Source organism: Pteropus medius, unplaced genomic scaffold (assembly GCF_902729225.1).
Source record: "Pteropus medius unplaced genomic scaffold, Ma_sr-lr_union100, whole genome shotgun sequence".
NCBI lineage: Eukaryota > Metazoa > Chordata > Mammalia > Chiroptera > Pteropodidae > Pteropus > Pteropus medius.
The window spans coordinates 764,450-782,006 of NW_024349800.1; the positions used below are offsets into that span (position 1 = coordinate 764,450).

General features: G+C 47.0%; 1 protein-coding gene and 1 long non-coding RNA gene across 3 annotated transcripts in view; one reads left to right on the forward strand and one right to left on the reverse strand.

The window, feature by feature from the left end:
* The window catches only part of LOC120621417 (uncharacterized), a 39,089-nt gene that overhangs the window by 19,868 nt on the left and 1,664 nt on the right, over window positions 1–17,557 (reverse strand). For both annotated transcript variants that reach the window (XR_005658149.1, XR_005658148.1), the window contains one exon: window positions 5,697–5,816. This is a non-coding gene — a long non-coding RNA (uncharacterized LOC120621417). The remainder of the gene's footprint in view (window positions 1–5,696; window positions 5,817–17,557) is intronic.
* The window catches only part of FBLN2 (fibulin 2), a 96,936-nt gene continuing 94,359 nt past the window's right edge, over window positions 14,981–17,557 (forward strand). Inside the window, exon 1 of the mRNA XM_039886585.1 lies at window positions 14,981–15,108. Coding sequence (XP_039742519.1) covers window positions 15,000–15,108 — 109 coding nt within the window. The 5' untranslated portion in view covers window positions 14,981–14,999. The remainder of the gene's footprint in view (window positions 15,109–17,557) is intronic.

A 17,557-nucleotide genomic window follows, 5' to 3' on the forward strand; every position in this document is an offset into this window, starting at 1 on the left:
AGCACACCTCAGCAAGAGCAAAGGAAGGTAGGGTGTTTGCCCGCCAATGTTGCGCCGTAAAGGTTGAGGCTGCGCCCAGAGACATTTATTTCATGGGACTCCGGCTGCCTTGCACACACAGGCTAAGCGTGCTCTTGCAGCCAGAAGCCATCTGTGTGTGCAGGCTGACCAACCAGGCTGCAGTGACCTTCTGCACACACTGAAGGATGATAGGTAGGGCATGGACATTGTCTGCCACAAGACCACTTTCTGTCATCCCTTTAAAGACTTAATAAAAACAAAAACACACAGACCCAGGGGAACATCACAGCTTACCATAGCCCTGTCTTTCATTAACTTCTTATGCCTCTAGTATAACATGCTGGATTTTCACAAATCAAACATACTTATAAAACTGGCACCCAGATCAAGAAACAGAACCCTACTAGCCCCGCAAAAGTCTTCTCTGAGGCCCCTTCCAGTCACAACCACCTGAAGGATACCCCGCTTCTAACTTCTAAAAGCACAGATTAATTTTGCCTGTTCTAGAACTTTTAAAAAATGGACTCATACATGTGCAAATTTTTGTGCCTGACTTCTTTGGCCCAAAGCTGAGTTTGTGAGCTTTATCCATGTGGCTGTGAGCTATATTTGTGTGGCCATAAATTATTTGTTTTCACTGCTATACAGTAATCAGCTGTGTGAATACTCCATGACATGCTCCTCCATCCCTTTGCCCATAGACATTTGAGTGGTTTCCACTTTGGGTAATTATGAACAATGCTGCTCTGGATCATCTTATCTGGACTTCTGGATGACACATGCTCTTTTCCTCTTGAGTAGAAACTTAGGAGTGGAATTTCTGGGTCATTGTATGAGCATGTATTCAGCTTTAGACAATTTCACCCAACAGTTTTCTAAAATGAGTGTATCTTACGAAATTCTTACCAGAGCAATGGACAAGAATTATAGTTGCTTCGCTTCCTTGCCCACACTTGATATTTCCATCTTTTTCCTTCTACAAATCTATTGGGCATATAGATTGTTCACATGCACTATGTTCTTCCATCCTCCCCAAAGGCTTCATGCTTAGTTCACAGATGAGAAGATGGAGGCTTAGAGAGAGGAAACTCTTGCCTCGTGGCACACACAACTTGCCAGTGGAAGCATGGAGACTGGAGCCAGAATTCTCTACAGCAGAGGTCTCCAAACCCCGAGTTGCAGACCGGTACCAGTCTGTGGCCTGTTAAGAGCCAGGCCGCACAGCAGGAGGTGAGCAGTGGGCGAGCGAGCCGAGCTTCTGTGTTTACAGCCATTTCCCAGCACTAGTATCACCACCTCAGCTCCACTTCAGATCATCAGGCATTAGATTCTCATAGGAGCACCATTCCTCGGTGCCAAAAAGTTGGGGATCGCTGCTCTACAGGAAACCTGTTGCTGCAGGCATGTGGGTGTGTGGAGATAGCCATGGGTAGATGCTCAGTAGATTTCCTAATACAAAGTGGTGAGTAGGGCTGAGGCCTTCTCCTCCCCCTTGAAACTGTCCAGCAGGCCAGGTGATGACATCTGTCCCTGTCCATTCTCTGAGTTGCTGAGGGAAGGCAGCAGTGAGGCCAGCCCTCTCATGGGAAGGCCAGGGTGAGGTTTGGTGGAAGAGGATCCCTTCCCCCGACCTTAATTACTGAGAGTTCTGGAGGGCAGTATAGTGTGGTCATAGTAGGGAGCCTCAGGGCAGTGCAGCAGTGGAGTCAGGCGGCCAATGTGTGGTCTGCCTCTCTTGGCTGAGATGTAGGGGTCATAACTATGATCTCCAAGCCTCTCAAGTCCTCATTTGTTAAATGGGCCTGGTGACAACGCTTTCCTGGAAGGTGGCATGAGCCTTGTATGAAGCAAGGGAACATATTTTGACTGGCTCCCTCGGCCCTATGAGAAACTTAGATGAGGACCTGGTGCAGCCAGGTGGGGGTGGGGATAGAAGGAATAGGTGGGCAGGGCAGAGGGCAGTAGAAGGAAAGCTCTCCTCAGAGTCTCTGGCATCTGGTATTTGGGGAGGGCCTGAATGATGAGAAGGGTGCTGGGATACTGCCTATCCACCCAATCCTCCTATGTGTTGTCATATTATTTTCTTCAGCTGGAGCCAAGCTGCTTTGGGGGTAGGTTCTGTGAAAGAACCTGAGAACATGGCCCCTTTATCTGATCAGGGGTCTGCCTGCTCTCTGGGCCTATAATTATGGGTCAGACCTCAGGCTGGCCTTACAGGGAAGAAAGGAAGAAGGCCAGGGCTCCCCTCTGTTAGATGGGGAAAACTCAGGAGGAGAAGACAAGAGACTTGTCCAGAGATCTTGGTCTCTCAGCAGTGGAGGCAGGACTAGAACCCAGCTCCCTGATTCCCAATGCGATACACACCCTCCTCCACCGTAATGTTGACTCCTAGGGACCCTTGGGTCCCTCCCTAGGTCTGTGTTGATGCAGCCACTTCTTTTTAATAGCCTCACACTGACCTGCCCATCCTTCTTTCCTTCCCAACCTTCCACGGAGAGTTTTAGAGAGGTGGCTCTGTGCAGCCACATTCCCAGTTATAAGAAATGTAAGTGTGAGCAAAATAGTCATGGTCTTGGCTTTTGTGGACTTTGCCATCCAGTGGCAAAGGCTGATGAGTCTGCTGACAATTATGGCACAAGAGCAGTGCCCTGAGACAGAGTGCACAAGCACTGTGGCCCTACTGTCTGGGTGGGATTGAGGAGAAGCCAGTAGGTTTCCCTGGAGGAAGTGATGTTTTAGCTGAGACCTAAAGGCTGAGAAAGAAGCTGCTACGCAAGGTTGTGGGGCCATTGGGGAGAGAGAGGGTGTTGCTGGCAGGTTTCACAGCACCATCAGGAGCTGATAGGTTGCACGGAGCAGGATATGGGCAAGCAAGTGGAGGAAGCCCTGTAGGAGCTGCAGGGAGGGGAGAATGTGAGAGGAGTCGGGAAATGCTCCTATTGAGATTGGAGACCTAGACCAGAGCCAACCCACTATAGGGCCTTGCAGCCAGGCCACCGGGTGTGGGCTTTGCTCTGAGACCCCAGGGAGCCATGAACAGGCTTGAAGACAGGGTGTCACATGGCCAGACTATGCTTTAGAAATCCGTGATTGCAAAGAAAAAACAATGCTTTAAGGGGCAAAAAACACAGGCAGAAATTTAAGAAAAGAAGAAAAGCAGATGGCTGGTAAACAAAAGTTAGGCTGCTCATCCTCATTAGTGACAAAGGACATGTAAATTGAAACCATACCTAGATACCATTTCACACCTACTATGTATGGTAACAGGGTTAGTGAGGAGGCGCAGCCCTCGTCAGCAGCTGGCAGGAATGCACACTGGTACAAACACTCTGAAACAACACTTTGGCATGAACTGGTCAACTTGAAATGTATGTACCCCATGACCCAGTACTCCCTCTCCTGGATGTTCACCCTAGAGGACTAATATAAATGTCACCAGAAGACTGATACGAGGATAATTATAGCAGCACTGTTTGTAATGGTGGCAGGGGGAGTAGGGGTGTGCAGAAAACAACCTAAATATCCATAGACCAGAAAAATCAATCAGTGTGTTAGAGTCAGTCAGTGGACTATTATACAGTGCTAAAAAGAAATGAAGGACAGCTACAGGCACTGACATGGGTGCTCTCATCTATTCAAATAGGAACATTTATAGTATGTCTGTTCGTATGAAGTTCAAAAATAACCTAAATTAAATAACAGTTTAGGGATGCATTCAGAGGTGGTAATGCTTTTAAGAAAACTTGGGGAGGTGGAACAACTGGGGAGGGGCTCAAGAGATTTATGGATCTGGCAGCCCTTGTCTTTCACAGTCTCCCTTTCTGGTATTTTCACATAACGGTAATCAGCCACTGGGCTCCTGTCACATTCCCTCCTCTGGCTTAACATTTTTGCAATGGGTGTAACCTGTTTGTTATATTATTAGTCACCAACCACAGACAAGGATTTTCCCATCAGACCCACATTGCTTCCAAGGCACTTTGCCTGGCCTCTGAGTCAATGACAGCGTGAGATCTGGGAATCTCTAGGTTCTCATTGGCTGGACTGGCCGGGGCTCCCTCGGCTGAGAGCCAATCACTGACAAGCTTGATGAAGTCCCCTTTTCCCTGTTGGGATTTTACAGAGAACATGTTTTAAAAATGTGTGCTATTATCTTGTAGTGTCTGAATCTAAGGTAAAAGAAACTGATTTCAAACACAAAGCTGCAAATTCACCTACTTTGTCTGCGACATTCATGAATTCCGCTCTAGCATCTGGCAACAGTCCTCCGTTTCTTTTGATTTAGAGATTTACCCCACTCCCTTAGGCTTTTGAGAGAGCATATGACCAATCAGTACAGCCCATTCCCCTAGCTGCAGTTATTGGTTCAGGCCTGGGCACCTGACTTAATTGGAGAGAACCTTAAGATCAGCAGACTAGTGCTTTATTTTGTCTGGACTTGAAGGGTTCTGGGCTGGAGCTGCTGGGAATTTCAGCCACCAGAAGAGGTGATTTTGATTGAAAATAGAGAAGAGAGAAAGAGCTAAGGGACAAGGGGATAGAAACTTGCTCTGGAGACATCTGAGCACCTGGATCCAGCTGTGCTTGAAGTCTACCTCTCTACTCTTTCATTACGGAATTCAATATCTCCCTTTTTTAACTTAAGCCTCTTTGAGTCAAGTGTACTGTGACTTGCAGCAGAAAGGCCAAACTGGCACCTCTCTCCAGCTCATTAGTGACACCACCTGAACCAGAAATCAGGCGTCATCCTGCCCATCCTCTCCCTGGCTCCCAACATCACACAAATCTGCATAGTCTCTCTCTCAGTATCTCTTCAATTTTACCACTTCCCCACTCAGCTATTCTAGTCTGAGTTCCTTTAGCTCCCACCCGGACTCCAGTACCAGCCTTCTCCGTTAAAATCCTCTAATAGTTTCCCATAGTTCTCAGAATAAACATCAAATTCTTCCTGCAGCCCACCAGACCCCCCATGTCCTTTTCTCCCACTGTCCTTCCTTCAAAGAACTCCTCAGCTTCCATATCACTAATTTACTTTCCTCAAGCACTTACTGTGTGTTAGGCCCTATGGAAGTCCTTCCCACCTGTTTTCATTTATCCTTCATGAAAGCCTATGAGGAAGGCAGTATTATCCCTATTTATAGAAGAGGCATTGAGGCCCAGAGAAATTAAGAGCTTCCTTGAGTCATCATGCAGCTAGGATCCAGGCATTCTGGCTCCAGTCTCTGAGGGCTAACCACTGCCTCATACTGCCTCCCCTGCACCATTTCTTTAGGGCGCTTCTTACTGTTTGCTTGTGAGACTGTTGGATTTATATGTCTCCTGTTAGAGTATAGGGTCGATGTGGGCAGGGGAAAGTCTGCCCTCCTGCTGGACCCCCACTGGGATGCACAATGCTTGCACAGAATGGGTGCCCAGGAAACATTTGTTGAATGAATAGTATTAGCTAATACTCATTGAGCACTTACGCTGTGCAAACTGCTTCCTAAGCACTTTCCATATACTAGCTCACTTAGTCCTCCTGATCACACGCTGAGGTTGGCAGTTATTTAATAGCTGGGGACACTGAGACACAGAGAAGGAACTTCCCCAGGTCACATGGCTAATAAGTGGCAGAGCTACGACACAAACCCAGGCAGCCTGGCTCCAGAGTCTGTGCTTGTAACTATACACTGTACCTGTGTGGATGGGTGGGTGGATGGACAGATGCTGAGGCCATGTTCCAACGGGGTTCAGAGTGAATGGACATCAGGAATACGGAGCTAAGACTGAACCCATATTCTGAGAATGTCAGGAGCCTAGGACAGAACAGATAAAGATGTAAGATTAGGACACACCTTACTAGGGACCATCTCTTCTTCCTAAGGCTGAAGCCAACTGGTTGGTGTGCTACAGAGGGTGTAGGGCCCCACCAGCTGCCTTTATTAGGACGTTAGTGAGAAGGCTATAAGGAAAAAAGGCTGAGGCAGGCTCCAGGGAGAGCTAGATGGACTGGAAAGATACCAGAGGGCAACTCAGTGCAGATGCCCAGGACAGAAGGGCCGGCCTGCGCATGGTTCCAAAACCCAATTGGTTTAGCACAGAGCCAAACGGCTCTGCATGTTCAGCTGGGCAGCTGAGGCACCGTGGAGTTAGTATGTATTGGTACTTCAATACGGTCATCCCAAATAGCTACCTTTAGCTTGGGTCACATTACTCAAATTTAAGGTCAGAATATGGAAGGTGACGCTTCTCTCTGGGCTGTGCAGACCTCCTGGAGGTCCTGTGCTCAGCCTCTGGCCCAGCCCTGGGAGAGTGATAAGCTGAGTTAGCCACAAGGCACTGGAGGAGCTGGGGTAGGTCAGCATGGAATATAGCAGCCTGCGCCCTGACTGAGGAGGAGCAGGAGGTCTGGATGACCAGAGGGCAGGGCCGAAACCCAGAAGGAAGTCACCTCTCTGTGTAAAGACTTTTCTCTCAACACATAGAGTTGCCCAAGAATGGAAGGTGCTGCTCTCCTACCCAATATCTGAGTTCCTGGCCCCTTTCTCTTGGTTCCACTAGGATATGGGGACCTGGTCTCCTTCCATGAAGGTAAGGGTACTCTGGGCTCTGTCCCCTAACATTGCTATGGCCCAGTAGGATCCAAGGTCAAGATGGATGAGGAAAAACAGAGCCTGCTTGCTCCAGGGCAAATGCTTAGGATAGGCAGTCCAGGTTGAAGAGTTGTGTGGGGAGGGACATGGGGCTTATACAAGCTGCCTAGTGGGGCAGAGAGAGACTGAATTTGGCCCAAACTCGGCTCTTTCTGAGCCTCAGTTTTCTCATCTGTAAAGTGGGACACACAGTGTTTAACCTCCAGTATGGTAGAGAGAAATGCAAGAGGGATGGTTGTACCAGAGCTTCATAAATTGTATACCACAGTGACTATTTCAGTTATTATCTTTATCATTGGATTAGTTTGGGTCTGTCAAGAAGCCCAAACTAATTTTGCCAAGATAGTATTGGATATGCAAAGAAATTGTTCAGGGAAGTGTTAGGTAGCTAGTCAGACATGAGTGACAGGGGGAACAAAAAAATAGGGGCCCAGCCTAGAGAATGCCCAAAGAACACTCCAATGCTAGTAGAATTCTGGGCATGCACATGCACAGTAAGCGAAGGGTTATACAGCAGCCTGGTGTCAATCAAAATGACCTCACTTGCCAATCACCTAGGAATGACTTTGAAACCACCCATCATGGCCCAAATATAGGGAAGACATTCCCACTTCTAGGCCCTTTTACCCTCTGGACTCCCCTCCCTTTTTTGCCCTTCTGGGCACCCCTCCATTTTGCCCCTCCTTTTTTTTGCCCTTCTGGGTTCTCTTTATGATGGCCTTTTTTGGCCTTTTTGCCCTTTTGTAGCCATTTTGGCCCCTTTGTGTTGGTTACAGCACTGAGACCATGTGCTTCCCTGGGGCATTTTTTGTCTTTCTAAAATATATTTTTAATAAAACTAGTAAATCTCAATGACCTGTGATTCTTCACTGCTGTCATTTGAGGAAGAACCGAGGAAAAATGTTAACTACACATCTGTGCCATCCTTACCCCTCTCCCTCCCCGCTACCATTGGGGCAACACCCAACTCCAAACAGCCCCAACCGTGACAGCGGGAGCAGAAGAAGGCAAGGAGAAACTCAGACCAGTGTAGCTTAGACATTTGTGACAGGAGAGGGGGAAGGAAGGAAAATTGGAAAGGAAGAGTCTTGGAATGTGGCCCAATTCCAAAAAGCTTCAGCCAGAATTATGGGGAACCCTCAGCCACCTTTCTGCTGGAATAAATTTCTAACTGGGTAGGTCTTGGTGGGTAATCACGCCTCAGGCATATAATTTCTTTTCTAAAAGGCTTATCTGTGCTTTAAGGAAGCTCTGTCTGTTGTTTCTATGCATCTAGGTTAACTCATCTTTGAAATACTCCCTTTTAGACTCCTCCTTCTAATCCTACCCTTTAAAGCATGCAAGAGAGCACATAATCTTAATCATCATGAAATCTGTTCACAGTCTTGCTTTCTCCCACCTCCCTGTAATTTTCCTTAAGTTTCCTCCTTAATTTCAAATGTATAAAAGAAACTGCAAAACTGTTATTCTCTGGAGCATTTGAGATCTTGCTCCCCAGAATATGTTGTCTGTTTGGCCCAAATAAACATAAAAATTTCTATAGGTTTGGACATTTCTTATGCCAACAGCAACCACTGTGCTCTATTGTTGGCCAGGGAAAAGGGGGTGTGTGCCGCTCTAGGTGGCAGATCTAGGGGGGAGGGCAGTCACTCATGCTGTTCGGAGCAGATCTGAGTGATGGCAATTCTCATGCCACCCTAAAAAAATACTCAGGTAACCTGAGGCTATTTGGAGCCTCGAGGCCAAAGTTTGTTATTTAAATAGAGGTGTGTTTTCCCTCACCACATTTCTAGGAGAGGAGGCTTCCAGGAATTACTGTAAATTCCTGCCCCATAACAAGGCACCTTGCTGAGGACTCAACTATCAGCTGTGTGGGATGGAGTAGCCAGAGGCCTTGTGGTTAGATTCAAGGGCAACAATGAATGAAGAATAAAAAAGAACTGAAAGAAAATTTTGCTATGTCTATCTTAAATCTTTCTAAGCACAAAGAAAAATACTGTTTTTTTCCTACATCAAATTTTATAAGTTCTATATGTATGTTGCAGAAAGCGACACTCGTTGGAGGAAATTGCACTCTCAGACAACTTTGTTACAGGAAGGAGAATTTATTAGCCAGTGGAGCATGTGGGGCTTAACAGCACCAAAGCACGAGCTCACCCTGATTAGATTTCTTGTAGCTTATATACCTTTACAGTGTCCATGCAAGGGGTGTGTGATTCCTTTATCTGAGGTTTTACGTGCACCTCATGACTCAGGATAGGCAGGGGAAGTTTCAGGTGGGGGCTGTAAGAGGGAAGGAATTCCCAGACCACTGGTCCTATCTATTTACAGATCGTTTTATCTTGTAGGTGTTGCAAGAGTTTCCGGAAGGCCATTTAGAGATCTATAGGGTGTGATTAATCTATAACCCGCTGAGTCAGTCATTTCTGCAATCCCTTCCCTTTGCATTGTTCAGATGCCTCCTCTCCTCTCTTAGTAAAAACATATATAACCAAAGTTAAAACAGAGGCACCTGTAGCTTGTACTTAGTAGATAAAAGGCCAACACTCCTTCTATACAAAAACTTCTTTAAAATTATTAAGAGAAAGATGAATACCTCAATAGTGAAAATGATTGAAGACTATGTATGCCGAGTTCTCAGAAGAAACACAGATGCCTAGTAAATATTTAAAAATACAATCAACTTTAAACAATGGGATATACCATCTTCACGTAATGTATTGACTAACACTAGAAAGACCAATGATACCTGGCAATGGTGAATGTATGAGAAACATGCCCTCTAACCCATTCTTGGTGGATGGAGATTTGTACAACTTTCTGGGGGCCCTTTGGCATTACATATCAAAAGTATTTAAAAATGTACACACGCCTTTTCCCCTTGCAACTTCTTGGAGGTAGACTAGTACCCAAAAATATAGATTCAAGGGTATTCTTAAATCATTTTTTTATAATAAAGAAAATTAAAAATGATCAATGGAGGATCAGATAAACTGTGGTTATAGCAGACAGTGTAATATTGGACAGCTATTGACAGTAATTGTGTAGATATAGGTTTTGATGTAGAAAAATGGCCACAATATATGGCATAAAAATGTAGCAGAAAAAAATGCTCTTTAGAATTTCATTGTGTAGGGAGAAGGCAAGAGAATTAAAAACATTAATAAAGCCACTTTTGGAGACTGCAATATACTGCTCAGCCCTGCAGCCAAGCCAGGAGGACATCTTCAGAACAGAGGAAGATTTCTGCTAGGATTGCTAACAACCCATGCCCCACACCAGTGAAGGGGAAACAGGAACCAAGAGTCATTGCCTATGGCAAAAAGGATGGGGAACCTCAGGATCAAAGGCTGGGAACTGCCAGCAGGACTTTCACTCTACATATTATTACCTTTTCAGGATAAATACTCTTTCCTTCCTCACTGTATGTCCATATCAAAGGAAATGAGAACTAAAGAATGACAGAAACTGAATTCCCTGAACACTCACTGTCCTTCTATGTGCCTTTACTCATCTCTCACTGCCTCTCTCACTGTCCCTCTCACTCTCTGCCTCTGAGAGACCACACTGTCTGTGGAGTGTTATCCCTCTTCTAATAAACTTTCCTTTTGACTCTAAATTTGGCGTGTGTGTTGAATTCTTTCTATGCTCTCTGCCAAAGAACTTTCTTCTTCTCTGGGTGCAGGGCTTGGTCTTTCCCCACCACCTTGGGGAAATTTTCCCTGTCCTGCATCATATACATACACACATTCATGCATGTATACATACATATAGAACAGAAGTGGTTGAAAGAGGTTCTTTAGTGGAGGTAGGTTTGCTGGTGTTGAATGTTTTATTATGTGTATTTCCTAACTTATTTATTAAAATCAGAGCCAGCTTCTCCCATTTCACAGATGAGAAAACTGAGGCTCAAGGTAGACAAGAGGCTTGCTGGGACCAGGTCTCCTATCTCTGGGCTGAGTTTGCTGTCTTGGTGGCCTCTTTCAGCTTCTTAGGGCTTCACTGTGTGGCCTTAGGCAAACCCCTTTCCTCTCTGGGGAGCTCTAGTAGAGAAGGAGCTGAGACTCTCCACTTAGTTTCCTAGCCTACTAGGGAGGGCCCAGCCTCTGAGCTCAGTGTCCCTGGCCCTCTCAAAGTCCCCCATGACCAAGAAAGCTGAACTAAACAGCAAGGCTGAGCCAAGTCTTATCCAGGGTGACCAGACTTTTCAGAAGTGCCAGAAATTTCATCACACCAGGCAGAGGGATGGGCTAGGGGTGAGTCACAAATGTGCTGGGCCATGGAGGTAGGAGCTAACCATTCCCAGATGGGAGAATCGGGCCCGGCAGCTTTCCTGGAATAAGCAGTGTCAACGTAAGAAAGTCTAAACCTGTAGAGAATTTTTTGTAAAACTTTGAGCCCAAAAGAGGATACACCTGGAAGCAAAAGGCTAAGATCTCAAAGACTTCAGAGAATAACAGTTTGTAGTTTCTTTCATACATTTGAAATTAAGGAGGGAAAAAAAGGAAGATTGAAGATTACATGGAGATGGAAGAAAGCAAGGTAGGGGTTGGATTATAGGATAGTTAACAAGGTTATATGCTCTCTTGAGGGTGGTTAAGGTTTATTTCATAGGTATGTTAACTTAGATGCACAGGAATAATGGACAGGTCTTACTTAAGGCAAAGATAAACCTTTAACTAAAAGTTATAGGCCTGGGGTGTGACTGCCTACCAAGACCAGTTAGGAATTTTTGATCAGATCACCCTGTGAAGTTACTTTCCATAGAACTCCTTTGTTTCATCCACAGCAGACAGCTTGGGAAAGTGTAGAGAAATAGAGAAATCCCAGCCTAAAAAAAAAAACAAAAACCCTACTGGTTTCCCCTACCTCCTCTCTCTACACACCCCATTCCATGTACTTTAGCCCCTCCAACCATCTGCCAAGGGGTCACCCACTGCCTGTTGATGTATCCTGGGGATGGGGAACCCATGGCCTCCTACAACGTACTCTGCTCCTTCCTCTGCAAGGGCAGAGAAAAGCATGCAGACTCTGCAGTTGGGCTGCTCTGAGCTGGGGCCCTCACTATGCCATTGAATCTCAGTTTCTTTGTCTGTCAAGTGGGGTAATATCTAGCACCTCTAGGATTGTTGTGAGGATTAAATTAATTAATTTAGGGTCCCCTGTGTATGGTTAACAGATAGGAGTTTACTTTTTCCCCCTATATCGTCCCCTTTATTTAAGGCAAAGCACCCTTTGGGGAGAGTCTGGGCATCACAAAGTACTGATCCCTATTGGCTAACCCCAGTGTCCAACAGGGCCTGGGGAGTACAGGCTCCAGACTTGGTAGGTAATGTGTCAATGAAAGAAATTCTATTAGCAAAGACTCTTAGGTGTGAGTAATAAAACTCCAGCTCAAATTGGCTGAAGCCCCAAAGGGAATTTACTGGCCCTTGTAACTGAAAAATCCAAGGGTAGGATGGCTTGCAGCAGAGCTACAGTCGGATGCTTAAATGTTATATCATCAGAAAAGTCTCTCTCTCTTTTCTTCTTCCTTCCCTCCTTTCAGACCTGTTTTCCTTTGAGCTGGCTTCATTCTCAGCAGGTTTCTTTAAGAGGTGGCCTCCATGCTACAGGCTCACACCCACAGCTGAGCAGCACAGCAGGGAGAATGAGCTTTAAATAAAGAGGCCCCCTCGCTTAAGTCACAAATCCTTCCCTGGATGAAATAGGCCAGCAGGCCACACCTGGGCCAGGTGCCTACCCAGGAGGGGAGGATAAACTCTATCTGAATGAACCACATGGACCCAGAATGGAGAGAAGAGGGGACTCAGGGTCTGGTAGCTGCAGCAGAGGACAGGGGTGGGCAGAAGTCACAGGTGTCAACTGCATCAGTCTTCTTGAGGGCAATGAACCATGAGCTCCTGTGACAGATGGGCAAACACAGTATGCTATGGCTTCTTGGTAGTACATTTGAGCTACTATTGAAGTGGTCGGTGGTTAGTAGGTAGGCATAAGTTGGGCTGCTATAACAAAGAGACTCTAAAAATCTATAGCTTAATGTATTTATTTCTCTTTCATGTGAAGGTCCGGACTAGGTATGATGGCTCCACGATGCTCAGGGACTCCTTCTGCCCAAGTGTGACATCTACTTGGTATACAAGATGGCTGATCCAGCTCCATGTCCACCACTAGGTTCTCATTTCAGCCAGTGGGAAGGGGAAAGGGAAGGGGGAGACCACATCACTTCTGTTCCCATTCAATGGCCTTAAACTTTCACAGTTGTACCTGGCTGCCAGGGAGGCTGGGAATATAGTCTTCAGCCAGGTAGCCATGGGCCTATGTAAACTTTCTATAGTTATATTTCTGATATGAAGACTGGGGTGAGACTAGTAGTTTCTGTCCCAGCTGGAAGAGTATTCATGGTGGGTAGAAGGGCAGGGAAGTGAGAAAGTTCCTGGTATATAATCAGCTGCTCATTGAATTGAAGGTAAAGGTGCTGGGGGGTAAGGACGGGAGTGTGTGTGAGTGAAGAGGCTGGAGAGGTGGTGGTGCAGCCTACTCCTAGAGGGAGAGATGAGGGTGAAGAGGCCCACGCAGACCCTGGGACTCAGGGCAGTTTGAACAGTGTCAACGTTGAGAAATGTCCAAGGCTATCAAGAATTTTTTAAGAGTTTATTTGAGCCAAGATCTCAAATGCTCTCCAGAATGACATTTTGCAGTTTCTTTTACATATCTGCCGTGAAGGAGAGAATGTAAGGAAGATTACATAAAGTTGGGAGAAAGCAAGGCGGGAATTGGATTACAGGATAGTTAAGATTATGTGCTCCCTTGAGAGTGGTTACACTTCTGAGGAGTCTGAAAAAGGAGGCATTCTAAAGTTTTGTTAACCTAAATGCACAAACACAATGGACAGGGTTGGCTTAAGGCAAAGGTAAACCTTTTACTAAAGAAGTTATAGGCCTGGGGCGTGACTGCCCAGTTAGGATTTTATGATCAGATCACCCTGCGAGGTTGCTTTTGGGCACTGGACTTGCCAGATTTATTATAGAGTCCCTTTTTTTTCACAACAGGGAATTCCAGGAACTGGCATGAGGCATCATGGGCTCTAGCTGGTCACATCTCCTTGGTCTCACAGACAAAGGGACACAGTTGGAAGAAGGACAAAAGGGGAAACTCCAAGCAGGGTTTTCCAAAATTGACAGCACTGTACAGTCAATTTAGAGGCTAAAAAAATAATGATGCCTGGCTACACCCTCTGGAGACTCAGATTTAATTGTTCTGGAGTACAGTACACACTGATATTTCAAAAAGAAGTCCCAGGTGATTCCAAAGGATTTCCATGTTCAAAAGCTCAGGTCTGGGCAGTGCTGCCAGGGTCTTTGTTGGGTAGCTGGATGGCAGGTAGTGCCACACCTTGGGTAAGAAGGGCCAATGTCTGAAAATCACTGCCCATCATCTTGAAATATCTTTCCCATATTTGTGAAATATTCCAGATTCTTGCTGGGCCCAGGCAGTCACTTTCTTAGCCTCTTTTGCAGCCAAGGACAGACAATTGCCCCATACTGCCTAGTTATTGTGTCTACAACAGATGCTGAACGGGACGCAAGAGCTATGACAAAAGAGGCCTAGTGCAGAGCCTATTCTTGGAGGAAGGGGTATTATATCAGTCCTCAAAGGCAGCAGCAGAAGTTCTGGTGGGGAGTCTGGGCCTACCATTCAAGGGGTGGGCAGTCCCCATGCTATCTGCACCCAGGTGTGCAGGGAGATTTGGGGCACTGTTGCTGGCTCAAGTCGTTTTAGTATGTGTGCAGCTAATGACAACAATTGAGAGCTTATCATGTGCCAGACTCTGCTCTAAGCACCTTAAAACAATTCTATGAGACAGGAACTATTTTATAGATGAGGCCAGTGAGGCCAGAGGACTGACACCATCTGCTGAATGTCACTCAGGAGAGAGGTGACTTTAAACCAGGCCATCTGGCTACAGAGTCCATTATTGTTGTATGGGGTTATTATTATTGTTACTCTAATTTCTCAGATGGCAGAGGAGGTACAGTGACCTCCCCAAGGCTACCTAGCGAGGATATAGACCCAGGAAACCCAGTGAGCCTTCTTTTCCCTATCCAGGCTGCCAGGTGGTACAAGTGAGCCTTATGCCTGTCAAACCCTGGCGTCACAATGCCCAGGGGGCTGGCGAGATTGTCATTGATGTGAATAACTTTGCTGCCCACTCTGAGCATTTTGATTCAGCCTTAGCAGTCTGGAACTTCCGGCAAACGTGTCTCAGCCAAACCTGGGCCCCAAATTCCTGGTGGGTGATGTGTGCTCTGTCTTCAGTAACAGCCCTGGCAGGGCTCCCAGGGGATGGCCGCCTTGGCTGCATCTCCAGCTCAGATAACAGAGTACGGGGGAAGTGTCTCCACTTTATCTCCTGGAAAGCTGGCTTGGCTTTGGGCTCTCAGCAGGCTGCAAGGTGAGACCAAATCTCCACCTATTGCTTATCCTCCAGGCTCCAGGAGCCTGCTGCATGGAAAGGATCTATATCAGAGGGTGGGAAGTTGCCCAGGTGAGTAAGGCAGGTATCTTCTATCACCCCATGCTGCCTGCCTGCTGACAGAAGAGTCAATCTGTCATTCACTTACTCTTCAGATTTTTACTGAGCACTCCTCTTGGGCCAAGCCCTGTTCAAAATATTTGAATTCATTTAATTTTATCAACAACACCTAAGATAGGCCCTGATGTCATTATGTTAATTTTACAGCTGAGGAAATCAAGGCCCAGAAATAATTGCCCAAGCTCACACAGCTGGTTTGTGGTAGTGTTCTTTACCCCAGGCTATCCTGCCTATGGCTCATTTACAAATAAATAAAAAAGTCAGGTAATGACAAACACTCTAAGTTGTAGAGAGGGTAGAGCAGTTGCTACCTCTGCTTCGTCTTAGAGAATGCTCTTTGCAAGGGTGGTGACTTTTCGGCCTTATCTCAATGCAAAGAGGAGGCAGCCTTGGGGATCTAGGGATAGTAGGGCTTTTCAGGCAGAGTGAACCACGAATGCAAAGGTCCTGAGGGAAAACGAGTTCAGGCCTAGAGAGCAAAGGGCCTGCCCAGGGTTAGACAGAAAGCTGGGCCAACTGGATCCAGGTTCTCAGTCCAGGCTTTGGCCCCCATATCCCCTCTTGGCTCCTCTGCGGTCAGCCCTTTCTGAGCCCCTGGGTATTTCCAGGCTGTAGCTCCTCCCAGCTGTGTGACCCTGGGAAAGTGGCTTCCCTTCTCTCTGCCTATCCTCTGTGCTGCCTCACCCCTGTCCTGGGGCTATAGTGAGGCCCCTGGAATGGAGATGGGGTAGGGCGCACTCTGGGCTCCTGGCTGCAACCCAGATATAAGGTGGCAATGACTGGGCTATGTGTCATTTAGCAGTGTGGGGAGTTGGTTCTGGAGGTTCTGAAGTCCCAGAGGGCCTGGTCTAGGCCTTAGGTCCTAGAGAATGTAGCCCCAGGACTGAGAAACCAAGAGAGAGATTCAGAGGGAAACAGAGACCAAGAAGGACAGAGTAAGATGGAGAGACAGATCGACCTTAAAAATGAAAGAGAAGAATGGAAAGCAAGAGACAGGATGGGTGAAGAGTGAGAAATTCCGAGAAAGAGAGAGAGAGAGAGAGACAGACAGACAGACAGATAGACACAGAGAGAGGCACTAAGAGTAGACATGAGAGAAAATTGTGAATATTCTAAATGCCACTGAATTGTACACTTTAAGATGGTTAAAATGTTGAATCGCATGCTATGTGACTTTTACTACAATAAAAAAAGACAGGAATAGACACAGACAGAAGATGGTCAACAGAGAGAGACGGAGATGGAAGGACAGAATTCCAGGATTCTGACTGGATTCTGGGACCCTTTAAATTGATGGTGAGGAAGGGATTGGGATCCCTGTGCCAGAGTCCAGGTCTGCAGGGCCCCATGGGTTTGGGCTAGTCCTCCTTTTACTTGGGCTGCTCAGGTGCCAGAATGTTTGCCCTGGTCTAGCAGTGCTGGATTTTGCTTGTGTGGGTTTTGGGGGTGGAGTTTTGAGACCCTGGTCATGGGAAAGGGCCTGAGTGGTAGTCTCTTGCCAATTGCCTGCTCTTTGTAGGGCCTCTTACGAAGCACAGGCTCCTAGTCTTTTGAATCTGGTGAGTGGGGGCCAGATCGTGGGATGTGCATCCTGATGGATTATGGAGATCAGAGTCACAGTAATTAACGTTTTGAACTTACATTTTGCAGGGTGTTCATCACCTGTTGGGTCCTGTGCTGAGGGCATGACATGGAGTTCTCTATGTCTCCCCATCAATGTTAACCTTTTCAAGAGATGAGGCAGCTGGGCTCAGAGAGGTCAAGCCTTTGGTTGAGGTCACACAGTGGTCACAGGCGGCTGTGTGGACGGAGGAAAATGACAAACCTTGACGGCCCCGAAGCTAGGGGCTGGAAAACCATGTGCCCAAGGACCTGTAGTAGCAGTGTCAAATGCCAGCTGGCAGGGTGGAGAGTGGGGACCCCCAGGATAGGAAGTAAGGCAGATGGAATGCTGGGAACAAGATGGGCCTGCTCTCTGACCCTTTCATACCGGCCTGCCTCTTGTCAGTATTGTACCCAGGCCCCTCAGACCCTCCCAAGTTTCTGGGCCCATTTCTAGGTGGGGACACTGATGCTCAGGGCGGCTGAGGTGGCAGGGCCAAAGCCCCCAACTCAGAGTTTAGCCTGAATGGCGCGGGGAGGGGAGTGGGAAGGGGGGAGGATGGGGGTTTAGGGAAGGGGTTGAGGGGCTCAGCGAAAGCGTGGTGCCGCCAACCCTGGGCCGTCTCTGTTCCGAGTGAGCGGCGCCAGGCTGCTCACCCCCACCCCTCCCCCAGGCCCTGCTGAGACCCCGCCCCGGAGGCGGAGG